Raw genomic sequence first — 14,196 nt, 5'->3', positions numbered from 1 at the left:
TGTCTGTGAGTTGAATAAAATAAATGCAAGATTGGACCATCGTTTTTGCGGAGTCGCTGTGTGTTATGGATTTTAAGCGGAAACAGGATATAAGCACATTTTAAACTTTACACTAATTTGTTTACGTCGTGGGCTGACCAGGAAGTGGATACTAAATGCAATTCGATGACAATATTGGTCATAAATCACCGGATTGTATATTTTTAACGCTTTGCCAATTTTTTTTCGTAGCGAACTGTGCAACGTTATCCAGTGTTAGTGAGTATTTTGTGTGTAAACCGCATCAATGAACAACAGAAGCCATACGTGTGTGATAATGACCAGCCTGGCCTCAGTAGTTTTCCTTATGATGGTGTTATATGGCGTCTTTGGCACCCAGCAGGCTAGCAGCTTCATCTTCCGCCAGGACTACCAGCTGCTGGGCCGGCCGTTGTACAAACTGGACCTGAGCTGGCCCAAAAATCCTGAACTTTTCACTGGGAATGTGTTTGGAGTGGCTGTCAACCAGTATGCTGGTGTGGTCTATGTTGCACAAAGAGGTAACTCCTGACCATCAATCTGGACTGATGTGTGTTATTAACATGGCGTTGATTGCTCCTTTTTAGGTGAGAATGTGCCCAAGGTGCTGGTATTTACATCAGAAGGCGACTTCCTCATGTCCTGGAACACAACCACCTTAGAAATGCCCCATGGTATATTTTTAGCAGATGCCTTGTCAAACCCAACTATCTGGATCACAGATGTGGGAAATGGTCCGTATGGCCACACCGTGAAACAGTACTCGCCATCAGGGAAACTTTTACAGGTGAACCATTGATCCACAACTGTTGATATGTATTTGTTAAAGGCCTACTGAAACCCGCTACTACCCACCACGCAGTCTGATAGTTTATACATCTATGATGAAATATTAACATTGCAACACATGCCAATACGGGTTTTTTAGTTTACTAAATTACAATTTTAAATTTCCCGAGAGTTTCATCTTGGAAACGTTGTGTAATGATGACGTGTACACAGGACGTAACGCGTCTTTAGGAAGTATGAGCGCTACTCACACACAGGTAAAAGTCGTCTGCTTTATCGGCATAATTACACAGTATTTTGGAGATCTGTGTTGCTGAATCTTTTGCAATTTGTTCTATTAATATTGGAGAAGTCCAAGTAGAAAGATGGAGTTGGGAAGCTTTAGCCTTTAGTCACACAAACACACGGTGATTCCTTGTTTAAAATTCCCGGAGCTGAAACTTTACTATGGATCAAGCAGACATAGATCCCAACCGAATGTCAACCAGCAGGTTTCGGTGAGAAAATTGTGGTTAAAAAGTTTTACCGGATATCGGCTGAGCTTGTGTCGTCCGTACAGCTGCCGTCGACACCCGTGAGACATGGCGTCAACACACTCGTGGAGGTACACCTCCGACTATCAGGTAATATTAAACTCACTAAAACACTAGCAACACAATAGAAATATAAGGGATTTCCCAGAATTATCTTAGTAAATGTGTTTAAAAACATCGGAATCCGTCCCAATGCTATTGCGTTTTTTTTTTTAACTCGTTTTTTTTTTTGTAGTCCTTCGCTATCAATATCCTCAAACACAAATCTTTCATCCCCGCTCAAATCAATGGGGAAATTGTCGTTTTCTCGGGCGGAATCACTGTTTTTGTTGGAGGCTCCAATTATAAACAATGTAAATATGTGAGGAGCCCCCACACGTGCGCTATCATCGTCTGCGACTTCCGGTAAAGGCGAGGCTTTTTCAGGAAGTACCAAAAGTGGCGGACTTTATCGTCGATTTTCTCTACTAAATCCTTTCATCAAAAATATGGCAATATCGCGAAATGATCAAGTATGACACATAGAATGGACCTGCTATTCCCGTTTAAACAAGAAAATCTCATTTCAGTTTTTTAAAGGCCTTTAAAGGCCTACTGAAACCCACTACTACCGACCATGCAGTCTGATAGTTTATATATCAATGATGAAATATTAACATTGCAACACATGCCAATACGGCCGGTTTAGTTTAATAAATTGCAATTTTAAATTTCCCGCCGAGTTTCTTGTTGAAAACGTCGCGGAATGATGACGCGTGCGCGTGACGTCACGGACTGTCAGGAAATATTAGCGCACCACCATTTGTCGTCTCTTTTCATCGCGCAATTAAACAGTATTCTAGACATCTGTGTTGCTGAATCTTTTGCAATTTGTTAAATTAATAACGGAGACTATAAAGAACAATGCTGTTGGTGGAAAGCGGTGTATTGCAGCTGTCTTTAACACCAAGACACAGCCGGTGTTTCTTTGTTTTTAACACAGAGCGGTTGAGCGAACATATTTTTCTACGTCAACCAGCATGTTTTTTAGATGGGAAAATTGTGATATATATCTTACCGGAGACATCATTGGATTATTCGTCCTCCTGCAGTAGCTGTTTGAAAGGCAGCTGTGAGCTTGGCACCTCGGCTTCTCTCTGAGACACTGCGTGTTCACCGCAGCCATCCGACCTCGAGGTATGTCTTTACAATCTCACTAAAACACTATTAAAACAATAAGCAGATAAGGGATTTTCCAGAATTATCCTAGTAAATGTGTTTAATTACATCTGAAACGCTCACACTGCCGCCGCCCAGAGCCGTCGCTTTTTATTCATTTAAATAAATAAAAAAAATTCTAGACCTTCGCTATCAATATCATCATCCACAAATCTTTCATCCTCGCTCACATTAATGGGGAAATTGTCGTTTTCTCGGTCCAAATAGCTCTTGCTGCTGGAGGCTCCCCTTATAAACAATGTGAGGACGTGAGGACCCCTCACCCTTGTGACATCATCGTCTGCGACTTCCGGTAAAGGCAAAGCTTTTTTATCAGCACCAAAAGTTGCAAACTTTATTGTCGATGTTCTCTACTAAATCCTTTCAGCAAAAATATGGCAATATCGAGAAATGATTAAGTATGACACATATAATGGACCTGCTATCCCCGTTTAAATAAGAAAATCTCATTTCAGTAGGCCTTTAATGACCTCTGCTAAGAATGATTCCATTGTTTTCAATCAATCAATCAAAGTTTATTTATATATCCCTAGCACTTTTTTAAAATAATGTGGTTTGATTGTCTCATTTTGGCTAAAATCCACATTTAATACGTAAATAATTACTATATTAAATACATTTCTCCATTGTGTTTCATAACAGGAAAGTAAATCAAAATCATTAAATTTGATTAAGCTGTAAGGACAGAAGCTGGAATAGAAAACTGTGTTTGGCAGGAATTTAAACTCCCTATTCCACTTGTTTGCTTGTTTGTCTGTCAGACCTCATCAGATCCATAAACCATTATATTTTGGTGATGATCCAACTTAATTTGCCGATGACATTCATTGGACGTTTTCCTCTCACAGTCCTTTGGGATTATGGCCAAGTGGAGCACTGAGGACTGGAGTGGAACAGTTGTAACTCGGGGTGTAACGATTAGTTTCAACGATTCGATTCAGAATTGTGGTTGCCAATACAGTTTAGGGATATTTTTCTTTTTCTTTAGAACAATACGATCCGAAATGATTCAATAAGTTGAAATCGATTTAGTAATTTTTTAGCAAACAACATTCAAGGCCTACTGAAATGAGATTTTCTTATTTAAACGGGGATAGCAGGTCCATTCTATGTGTCATACTTGATCATTTCGCGATATTGCCATATTTTTGCTGAAAGAATTTAGTAGAGAACATCCACGATAAAGTTTGCAACTTTTGGTGCTAAGAGAAATGCCCTGCCTCTACCGGAAGTCGCAGACGATGACGTCACATGTTTGATGGCTCCTCACGTATTCACATTGTTTTTAATGGGAGCCTCCAACAAAAAGGGCTATTAGGACTGAGAAAACGTCAATTTCTCCATTAATTTGAGCGAGGGTGAAAGATTTGTGTTTGAGGATATTGATAGCGACGGACTAGAGAAAAAAACAAAAACAACGGATTCCGATGTTTTTAGACACATTTACTAGGTTAATTCTGGGAAATCCCTTATCTTTCTATTGTGTTGCTAGTGTTTTAGTGTGTTTAATATTACCTGATAGTCGGAAGGGTGTCTCCACTGGTGTCTTGACGCGCAGTGTCTCAGGGGAGTCGACGGCAGCTATGGACGGCACAAGCTCAGCTTTTCTCCGGTAAGAACTGACTTTTTAACCACAATTTTCTCACCGAAACCTGCTGGTTGACATGTGGTCGGGATCCATGTTCTTTTGACCGTGCTCTGATCCATAGGAAAGTTTCACCTCCAGGAATTTTAAACAAGGAATCACCGTGTGTTTGTGTGGCTAAAGGCTAAAGCTTCCCAACTCCATCTTTCTACTGTGACTTCTCCAATATTATTTGAACAAATTGCAAAAGATTCAGCAACACAGATGTCCAAAAAACTGTATAATTATGCCGTTAAAGCAGACGAAGTTTAGCTGTGTGTGTGCGTAGCGCTCATACTTCCTAAAAACCTGTGACGTCTTGCGTACACGTCATCATTACACGACGTTTTGAAGACGTAACTCCCCGGAAATTTAAAATTGTAATTTAGTACACTAAAAAGGCCGTATTGGCATGTGTTGCAATGTTAATATTTCATCATTGATGTATAAACTATCAGACTGCGTGGTGGGTTGTAGTGGGTTTCAGTAGGCCTTTCAAGCAAGTCAAGTCAAGTCAGCTTTATTTGTCAATTTCTTTACATGTGAGACATACAAAGGAATCTAAATTTTGTTTCGCACTCTCCCATGCGTAGACAAAAAGAAAAGAAAACACAACAGTAAAGTGCAACATGACAATATATATAGTTCCTGTTGTTTTTAAATAGGATATGGCTGTAAACAATGAGTGTTTCATCAGTAGTGCAAATACTTATGAAACAGCAGCAGATGTGTGCAATTTTGCATAGTCATTTTTTCTGTGGTTCATGAGGTTTAGAGTTCAGGTTGTGATTATTATAAGCAGTGTGTTGATTAAAAAAATACTGTATACAGGACACTGCAGGTGAATTTTCCTTTGGTCCTGTTATTTCTTGTAAAATAATTAGGTATACAAAAATAATTGTTTTTGGAAACTGTTGACGTCGTGTCCTCCGGAACAAAGAGGAAAAGAACCATCCGAATTGTTATAAGCGCAAAGTTCAAAAGCCAGTATCTGTGATGGTATGGGGGTGTTTTAATGCCCAGGCATGGGTAACTTACACATCTGTGAAGGCACCATTAATGCTGAAAGGTACATACAGGTTTTGGAACAATATATGTTGCCTTTCAAGCAACGTTATTATGGACGCCCCTTCTTATTTCAACAAGACAATGCCAAGCCACGTGTTACAACAGCGTGGCTTCGTAGTAAAAGAGTGCGGGTACTAAAATGGCCTGCCTGTAGTCCAGACCTGTCTCTCATTGAAAATGTGTGGCGCAATATGAAGCCTAACATACCACAACGGAGACCCCGGACTGTTGAACAACTTAAGCTGTACATCAAGCAAGAATGGGAAAGAATTCCACCTGTAAAAACTTCAAAAATTGGTCTCCTCAGTTCCCAATCGTTTACTGAGTGTTGTTAAAAGGAAAGGTGATGTAACACAGTGGTGAACATGCCCTTTCCCAACTACTTTGGCACTTGTTGCAGCCATGAAATTCTAAGTTAATTATTATTTGAAAAAAAAAAAAAAGTTTATGAGTTTGAACATCAAATACCTTGTATCTGTAGTGCATTCAATTGAATATGGGTTGAAAAGGATTTGCAAATCATTGTATTCTGTTTTTATTTGCCATTTACACAATGTGCCAACTACACTGATTTTGGGTTTTGTATGTCTCTTCATCCTTGTTGATGGTGTTGGCCCCTTTCTTCCTAATTTCCATAACCTCCTTGATCCATCTCTTATATTCATGTTTCTGATTAAATGACCTTTCCTTGACTGCCAGTTGTTGTGTTGTTGCTCAATGTTGTTGTGTTCTGGAAACTGATGGGTCGCCGTAACCTGCTCCGCTGTCACTTCCGTTGTGTCAGTCGCGTTGTGGCTTGAATTTGTGTTAATGCTTAACATTATTGTAATGTGCCGTTTGTCCTTGTTGTGGCTTTTGCACTTGGGCTGCAGCTGAAAGTTTTCGTGTTGTAATTAATTATATTGTTGTGTGGCGTTTGCGTTTGTTATGACCTTTTTTAACCATTGTAGCTATCCGCCATTTTTTGTTTTGATTGGGCAGACAGAGTTAACATCTAATCTCCTTATCATTGAAAGTGCTTAACTCCATATAAAGTCTGGAGTTCTTAAATCCAATGTTTTCCTTTATATGGTATCGATAAAATCGACTGATTCCCTTTTTAAAACAATCTTGGATTGACACCTATCTTCCGGAAGGTAAACTTGCTGAGCACTAATCAATGTACAGTAGTTGAATCTAAGGAAAATACAACAATATATCGATTAACCGTCCACCCCTTATAATAACCCACGTAGTTTCTTTCAAACATGCGTACAAGGTCATTGGAGTAGATCACTTGTTTACAGGTCACAATTCAGCATGTTTTAAAAGGAGTTGGAAGAAGGCAATATTATTTAACTAGGGCTGCAATTATCGATTATTTCAGTAATCGAGTATCCGGTGGATTGGTCGTTTGATTAATCAAGTAATTGGTTAAAAGATACTTCAGTAATTTAATGCGTGATTTAGGGGACATACTTGAAATAACAATGATCTACTTTCCATTACCTTCATTCTTTGTTCTAATAAATGCAAATCATCAATATTAAAAACCCATTTTAAAGAAAAACTCTGTACTGTAAGCCGCCACACAGTTCACAGCATCCACACACCACTCCTTTAATGTGTGTTGTGTTGCAACGGCAATAGTGGAAACTATGTCCGCGTTTTTAAAGCTACGGGCAGTCGGGCACTCCATGCGGTCCTGATTTTATCAATGTGTATTAAACGATTAATCGAAGCAAGGGAATATTAATCTAAGATTTTTTTTGTAAACGATGAATCGTTGCAATGCTGTATTTAACCCTACCTCTTCTTCGTATCCCATCAATCACTAATATATGCGTGCGTGTTCAATATGTAAATTAATTTTACCATAAATTTACCATGAATTGATTAACGTGGACCCCTACTTAAACAAGTTGAAAAACTTATTCGGGTGTTACCATTTAGTGGTCAATTGTACGGAATATGTACTGTACTGTGCAATCGACTAATAAAAGTTTCAATCAATCAGTCAATCAATAAATATATTACTCACAAAAGGCTAGGCTGCCCAAATATGAACACTATAAGAGCAAGGCCACACCCATCATTTGACTTTGCCATTGCAAGGCTCCGGACCGGGTGTGCCCAAAGCGCCACAGAGAATTATTAGCTGATGTTGTGTTCCCTAAACACCCTAAAATGAGCAGCCAAACACATGCATCCATTCCAAGCCCACCAGAAAAGGCCACAGCGCATCCCACGTTCATTTAGAATCCCACCGTATATGCGAGTAATTTAGCATTATAGGTACATTGTAGTCAGTTCCATTGAAAACTAGTATATATGCAGACATACATTTTAATGAGTTTTGGCAGCTGACATACATTATGCAGAATGTCAAAAGAAATATCCCAATTTCCATCCAGAACAGGCTTTGATAAAAGCAGTTTTGATTTATGTGTTTCTGGTTAAATCAGTTAAAGTTAGTGTTCCTCTTCAACGCACTCTTCCAATTCTAGCACCAGATAGAGAACGTTCTGAATGTGCAAATCATGATTTTTTTTAATCAAACAAATCACATGGACATGTTCAAGATCGTTCTGCTGTAGGTACAATTTGTTCCCTTGCACCCAAAAGACCCCATCTCTAACTTGATTAAACTCACTATTTAGTATTTAAGCCCTCAGAGCATCGTTGTTCAGTCATTGCTATGACGTATGTATATATATATATGTAAACCTTGGCAGAAGGCAGTGTTTTTGTTTATATGCAAGTCTTATAAAAATCAATGTATTCCTGCTTCTATTTGTCAGGTGCTTGGTACGTCAGGGGAAGCTGGCTCTGGGCTCAACCCTTTGCAGTTTGACCAGCCTGCTGAGATCTTCATCCACGAATCTGGAGAAATGTACATAGTGGACGGTGACGGCGGCATGAACAATAGACTCATTAAACTTTCTCCGGACCAGGAAGTATTGTGGGTGCATGGAGAAAAGGGACAAGGTCTTGCTCAGTTTTACATACCTCATAGTGTAACTGTGGATAACGCTCAGAGGGTGTGGGTAGCAGACAGGGGTAACAAGAGGATCCAGGTCTTCAACTCAGTTACAGGGGATTGGCTGGGGTCATGGGGAAGCTGCTTCACTGAGGACGCGCCTTACTCAGTCCGCCTGACTCCTAATAAGAAGTACTTTGTTGTTGTTCAGCTCAACACTAATCAGATTTCTCTACTGGATGCACCACCGGTGGGTTTAATTGGCCAGTGCAGGGTGGTCAGTGTGATTCAAATGGCTGATGAGGCCAAGCCACATCTGGTCGACCTGGACCTACAGTCAGGGGTTCTGTATGTGGCTGAGATTGGAGCCCAGCAGGCGCAGAAGTTCATCCCCTTCAGTCTTGGTGGAGAGACACTGCGATTCAAAAGGAGTCAATGACTAACCACTTTGCTCCGACACTTTAAACACCAATGAAGTGGTTGACCACTGATAAATGTCTTTAACCATTTTCTCAGCTACTTGAATCAACAAAGTGGTTAACCATCAATTGGCCACTGCTGTTGTGGCTGACCATGACACTGACCATTTTGCTCAGCCATTTTAAACACCCACTGGTGGTGACCAATCTATTGTTTGTATTATAAACTATATATATATATGTGTGTGTGTGTGTATGTGTATATATATAGATATATATATATCTATATATATACACATATACAGTCATAGCCAAAAATATTGGCACCCCTGCATTTCTGTCAGATAATGAACCACTTCTCCCAGAAAATTGTAGAAAAAAAGCCAAATCTGATATTATTTTACACAGAACACCAAAAATGAACTGGACAAAATTATTGGAACCTATTCAAAGAAATAATTCAATTCTAAGCATGTGATGCTCCTTTAATTTGTAAGTAAACTCGCCTGTAGCAAGTAACAAGTGCTGGCAATATAGAAATCATACTTGTAGGCAGTTAAATTGGAGAACAGTTGTGTTGTTTGTACCACACTGAGCATTGAGAAAAGAAACAAGAGCAAATAACTCTCAGAGGATTTGAGAACCAAGATTGTGGAAACGCATGGAGAATCTGAAGGCTGTAAGTCCATCTCCAGAGATCTAAATGTTCTTGTGTTTACTGTGTGCAATGTTATCAAGAAGTTTGAAGCACATGGCAGTGTAGCTAACCTCCCTGGATGTGGGCGGAAGAGAACAGTTGATGGTTGACTGCAACAAAGGATTGTTAAATTATTATTATTATTATTATTTTTTAATGAATTTATTAATCAATCCAACAAAACAATACATAATAATGTAATCAAATTCCAAAACCAAACCCGACCCAGCAACATACAGAATAGTAATAAACAGAGCAATTGAGGACACACACACATGACACTGTACAATCTAAAAGTAGTGAAACAAAAATTAATACTATCAATATTAGTGAAAATTTCAAAATAGATGTGATTAAAAATCCCTAATTGATATTATCATTAAAAACATTAATAAAAAAAAAAAAAAAAAAAATGAACAACGCATCGCATTTCATAAGCTTGATAACACACTGTGTCCAATATTTTACACAAAGATATAATAAGTCATATTTTGGTTCATTTAATACTTAAAACAAATTTCAATAATGGATCCCATATTACAATATACGACTCATTATTATCTAAACTAAATGCAGTTTTTTCTACTGATATCATTTCCATAGCTTGTGTATACCAGTCAATATGAGTTGGACTATCAACATCTATCCATTTTTTTAATATTACCCGTTTTGTTATTATGCATATTGAAAGAAATACAGTTTTACTCTTTGATGACACGTTAATAAATTGATGGAGATCCCCAAGAATACAAGTTTGCAATGTCATTGGGATGTTTATATTAAGGAATGTGACTGCTTCTTTTGTTGTTTTCAACCATAACTCTTTTATTCTCTGACATTCCCACAATAAATGAACAAGAGTTCCCTCAGCTGCCCGACACTTCGTACATAACTTGCTATCTACTACACCAATTTTAAACAGCTGAGAAGATGTAAAATACAATCTATTCAATATCCTAAATTGAGTCATCTTATCTTTAATGTTTTTAAAAGGGCTTATTGGCATTTTTCCAAATATCATTCCATGATATGTCTCTTTCATCTAAAATGTTTAAGTCGATCATCCATTTCCGAACACATGCATCATTTGCATTTCTAGTGTGGTGTTCATTTATTATTCCATAAAATAGTTTAGTTAATTTCTTAAATTTATCTTGATTAAAAAGTGCATCTTCCAGTTCATGACTATTTAAAGACATACTTTCAGAGGATATGCATTTATTTACAGTGTGTTTTAAAGAGATAAAATTTAAAAAATGATTTCTGGTTACATTATATTGATCAACTAAATCATTGAACGGTTTAAAATATTTTTTATTAATAATATGATGAGGTTTAGTAATACCTCTGTCTTTCCATGTTGTCCATTTAACCACATTTTTATTAATTATGATATTAGGATTGTACCAAAGCGGTTGATATACAGATGTCATTGGGTTGATTCCTAGTATTTTCTGACACAGTTTTAGAATGTTAAAAGTGTCTTCTAATGGGCTATGCCTCAATTCGTTAGGTATTTTTTAAATATAACATAAACTCCCCACATCAATGTCCAAATTCATTAACATATGTTTTTCTATGTCGATCCAGTCCTTATCTGCAGAAGAATGAAATAAGTGGCTTCCTTCTTCACAACCGAAGGAAATATAATAATGCAACAAGTTTGGTAATTGTAGTCCTCCTTTATCTTGTGTACAAGACAACCTTAAGTATGAGCATCTGGCCTTCTTTCCACACCATATAAAATGTGATATCATTAAATGTATTTTTTTAAACCAACTTTTATTAATTAGGACAGGCATCATTTTCAGTATATGATTAACTGCTGGCAGTATACTCATTTTTACTATGTTCACCCGACCCCAAAGTTAGACATTTGGATAAAGAAACTCGATCCACTTCCAAAGAATTTCAACCTGACCTGCAGATACAGGGTACAACAGTGTCAGCTCACACTGTCAGTCGCCATCTCAATGAAAAGGAACGCTATGGTGGAAACCCAGGGGGACCCCACTGCTGACACAGAGACATAAAAAAGCAAGACTGGAGTTTGCAAAAACTTACCTGAGGAAGCCAAAATCCTTCTGGGAGAACGTCCTGCGGACAGATGAGACTAAAGTGGAGCTTTTTGCTGAAGCACATGACACTGTGATAAAATGAGGCCTTTAAAGAAAAGAACACCATACAGTACCTTAAGTCAAACATGGTGGAGGTTTACTGAGGTTTTGGGGTTGCTTTGCTGCTTCTGGTATTGGATGCCTTGACTGTGTGCATGGCATCATGAAATCTGAGGACTACCAAATAATGTTGGGGCATAATGAAGGGCCCAGTGTCAGAATGCTGGGTCTCCTTCAGAGGTCATGGGTCTTCCAGCAGGACAGCAACCCAAAGCATACTTCAAAAGTCACACAAAAATGGCTTAAGACAAAGCACTGGAAAGTACTGAAGTGGCCATCAATGAGTCCAGATCAAAATCCTATAGAACATCTGTGGAGAGGTCTAAAACAGCAGTTGGGAGAAGGCAACCTTCAAATCTGGGGGACCTGAAGAAGTTTGCAAAAGAAGAGATATCCAAAATTCCAGTAGCAAGGTGTAAGAAACTCATTGATGGCTACAGGAAGCCATTGCTACCAAATATAAAGTTGAGAGTGCGAGTCCATTTTAGGAGTTCTGTGTAAGATAATATTAGCTTAGTTTTTGTGTGTGTTGTTTCAATGCAAACAAACAAACAATTATGTGAGAGAAGTGCTTCATTATCTGACAGAAATGCAGGAGTGCCAATATTGTTAGCCATAACTGAGTGTGTGTGTATATATATGTATGTATGTATGTATGTTTGTATGTATTTATACCATGAATTGATTAACATGGACCCCGACTTAAACAAGTTGAAAAGCTTTTTTGGGCGTAACCATTTAGTGGTGAATTTTACGGAAGATCTACTGAACTGTGCAATCTACTAATAAAAGAATCAATCAATCAAGATGTTGTATATATATTTATGTATATATATATATATATATATATATATATATATATATATATATATATATATATATATATATATATATATGTATATGTCTATGTATATATGTATATGTGAATATACATTTGTATGTATATGTATATAAATATATATGTGTATATATATATATATATATATATATATTATCTTGGGGTGTCCCACGATTCGATTCAATATCGATTCTTGGGGTCGCGATTCGATTAAAAATCGATTTTTTTCGATTCAACGCGATTCTCGATTCCAAAACGATATTTTTCCGATTCAAAACGATTCTGTATTCATTCAATACATAGGATTTCAGCAGGATCTACCCCAGTCTGCTGACATGCTAGCAGAGTAGATTTAAAAAAAAAAAAAAGCTTTTATAATTGTAAAGGACAATGTTTTATCAACTGATTGCAATAATGTAAATTTGTTTTTACTATTAAACGAACCAAAAATATGACCTATTTTATCTTTGTGAAAATATTGGACACACTGTGTTGTCAAGTTTATGAGATGCGATGCAAGTGTAAGCCACTGTGACACTATTGTTCTTTTTTTGAATTTTTTATAAATGTCTCCTGATAATGTCAATGAGGGATTTTTAATCACTGCTATGTTGAAATTATAACTTGTTGATAATATTAATTTTTGTTTCACTACTTTTGGTTTGTTCTGTGTCGTGTTTGTGTCTCCTCAATTGCTCTGTTTATTGCAGTTCTGAGTGTTGCTGGGTCAGGTTTGGTTTTGGAATTGGATTGCATTGTTATGGTATTAATGTGTATTGTTTTGTTGGATTTAAAAAAAAAAAAATTGATTTTTAAAAAATGAAAATCGATTCTGAATCGCACAAAGTGAGAATCGCGATTCAAATTCGAATCGATTTTTCCCCACACCCCTAATTTATATATATGTATATGTGTATGTGTGTGTGGATATATATATATATATATATATATATATATATATATATACGTATATATATATATATATATATGTATGTATGTATGTATGTATGTATGAATATGTGTGTGTATGTATGTAAAGTACAGAAATCAACTTATATAACTTAAATTGATGTTTCAACAGTTAGATTATCATTAGATAGTTCTCGATATTTGTTTGCTTCAAAATAAAAGATTTAGATTGGCAAATGGTTACAATTTTTTAATTTTTTTTGTTTTATTTTGCAGGGGAAAAAAATAACACCCGAACGGTTTTAAAGGTCGGACTTTACCGTTAAAAAAGGTTGATTGGTCCACGGATGCGCAAATTCTACGTAACTTGCTTCAACTTAATTTGGCAGTTACGTCCGTGCACCTTGTCACTTTTACCACGATTTAATTTGTTTTGTAATAATTATTATTTCAACAACAATGCACTATAGAACCTTAAATACAAAACAAATTATATATGTTAACGATGCAGTGTTTAAAAATGATCACTGTTGTCATGGTGACAATTGACCCTTGCTACCAGATCCTTAAGGGGAACTGCATCGTTTACAATCATCATGTGAGACAAGAACACATGTATATTTTGTTTGGGGGGGGGATTTGAAAAGCTTAGAAGATGCGGCTAATGGGAGTCATGGTTGTAGCCTTCAAAAGTTTCTAAAACAACTTCAAAACACTCTGTTTTATATACACACACTGCAAGTATACTTATAATGTAGTAACACACTTTCATAACAATGTGTAATATGTACAATATTTTTACGTATTTTAGTCATTTTAATTATTGCCAGAACTAATTTTTCGACGCAAGTCCGACAATTTATGTTCCTACTACCGGATACAAAACGCTTGTGTGTGTTTTAATCATGGCAGACTTGGTAACAAACAACTGTGACAACTATTTTTGG

At 37.0% G+C, this 14,196-nt stretch overlaps 1 protein-coding gene across 1 annotated transcript; it reads left to right on the top strand.

The window, feature by feature from the left end:
* Positions 1 to 92: 92 nt before the first annotated feature.
* On the top strand, positions 93 to 12,980 carry LOC133557850 (NHL repeat-containing protein 3-like). The gene is made up of 3 exons (XM_061908707.1): positions 93 to 539; positions 606 to 805; positions 8,031 to 12,980. The coding sequence occupies exons 1-3, from the start codon at positions 287 to 289 to the stop codon at positions 8,646 to 8,648; spliced, it is 1,071 nt and encodes a 356-aa protein (XP_061764691.1). The 5' UTR covers positions 93 to 286; the 3' UTR covers positions 8,649 to 12,980.
* The last annotated feature ends 1,216 nt before the right edge of the window (positions 12,981 to 14,196 follow it).

This window comes from Nerophis ophidion, linkage group LG08 (genome assembly GCF_033978795.1).
Source record: "Nerophis ophidion isolate RoL-2023_Sa linkage group LG08, RoL_Noph_v1.0, whole genome shotgun sequence".
NCBI lineage: Eukaryota > Metazoa > Chordata > Actinopteri > Syngnathiformes > Syngnathidae > Nerophis > Nerophis ophidion.
Note: the sequence above shows the minus strand (reverse complement) of the source record. Positions and strands in the feature narration are given on the sequence as shown.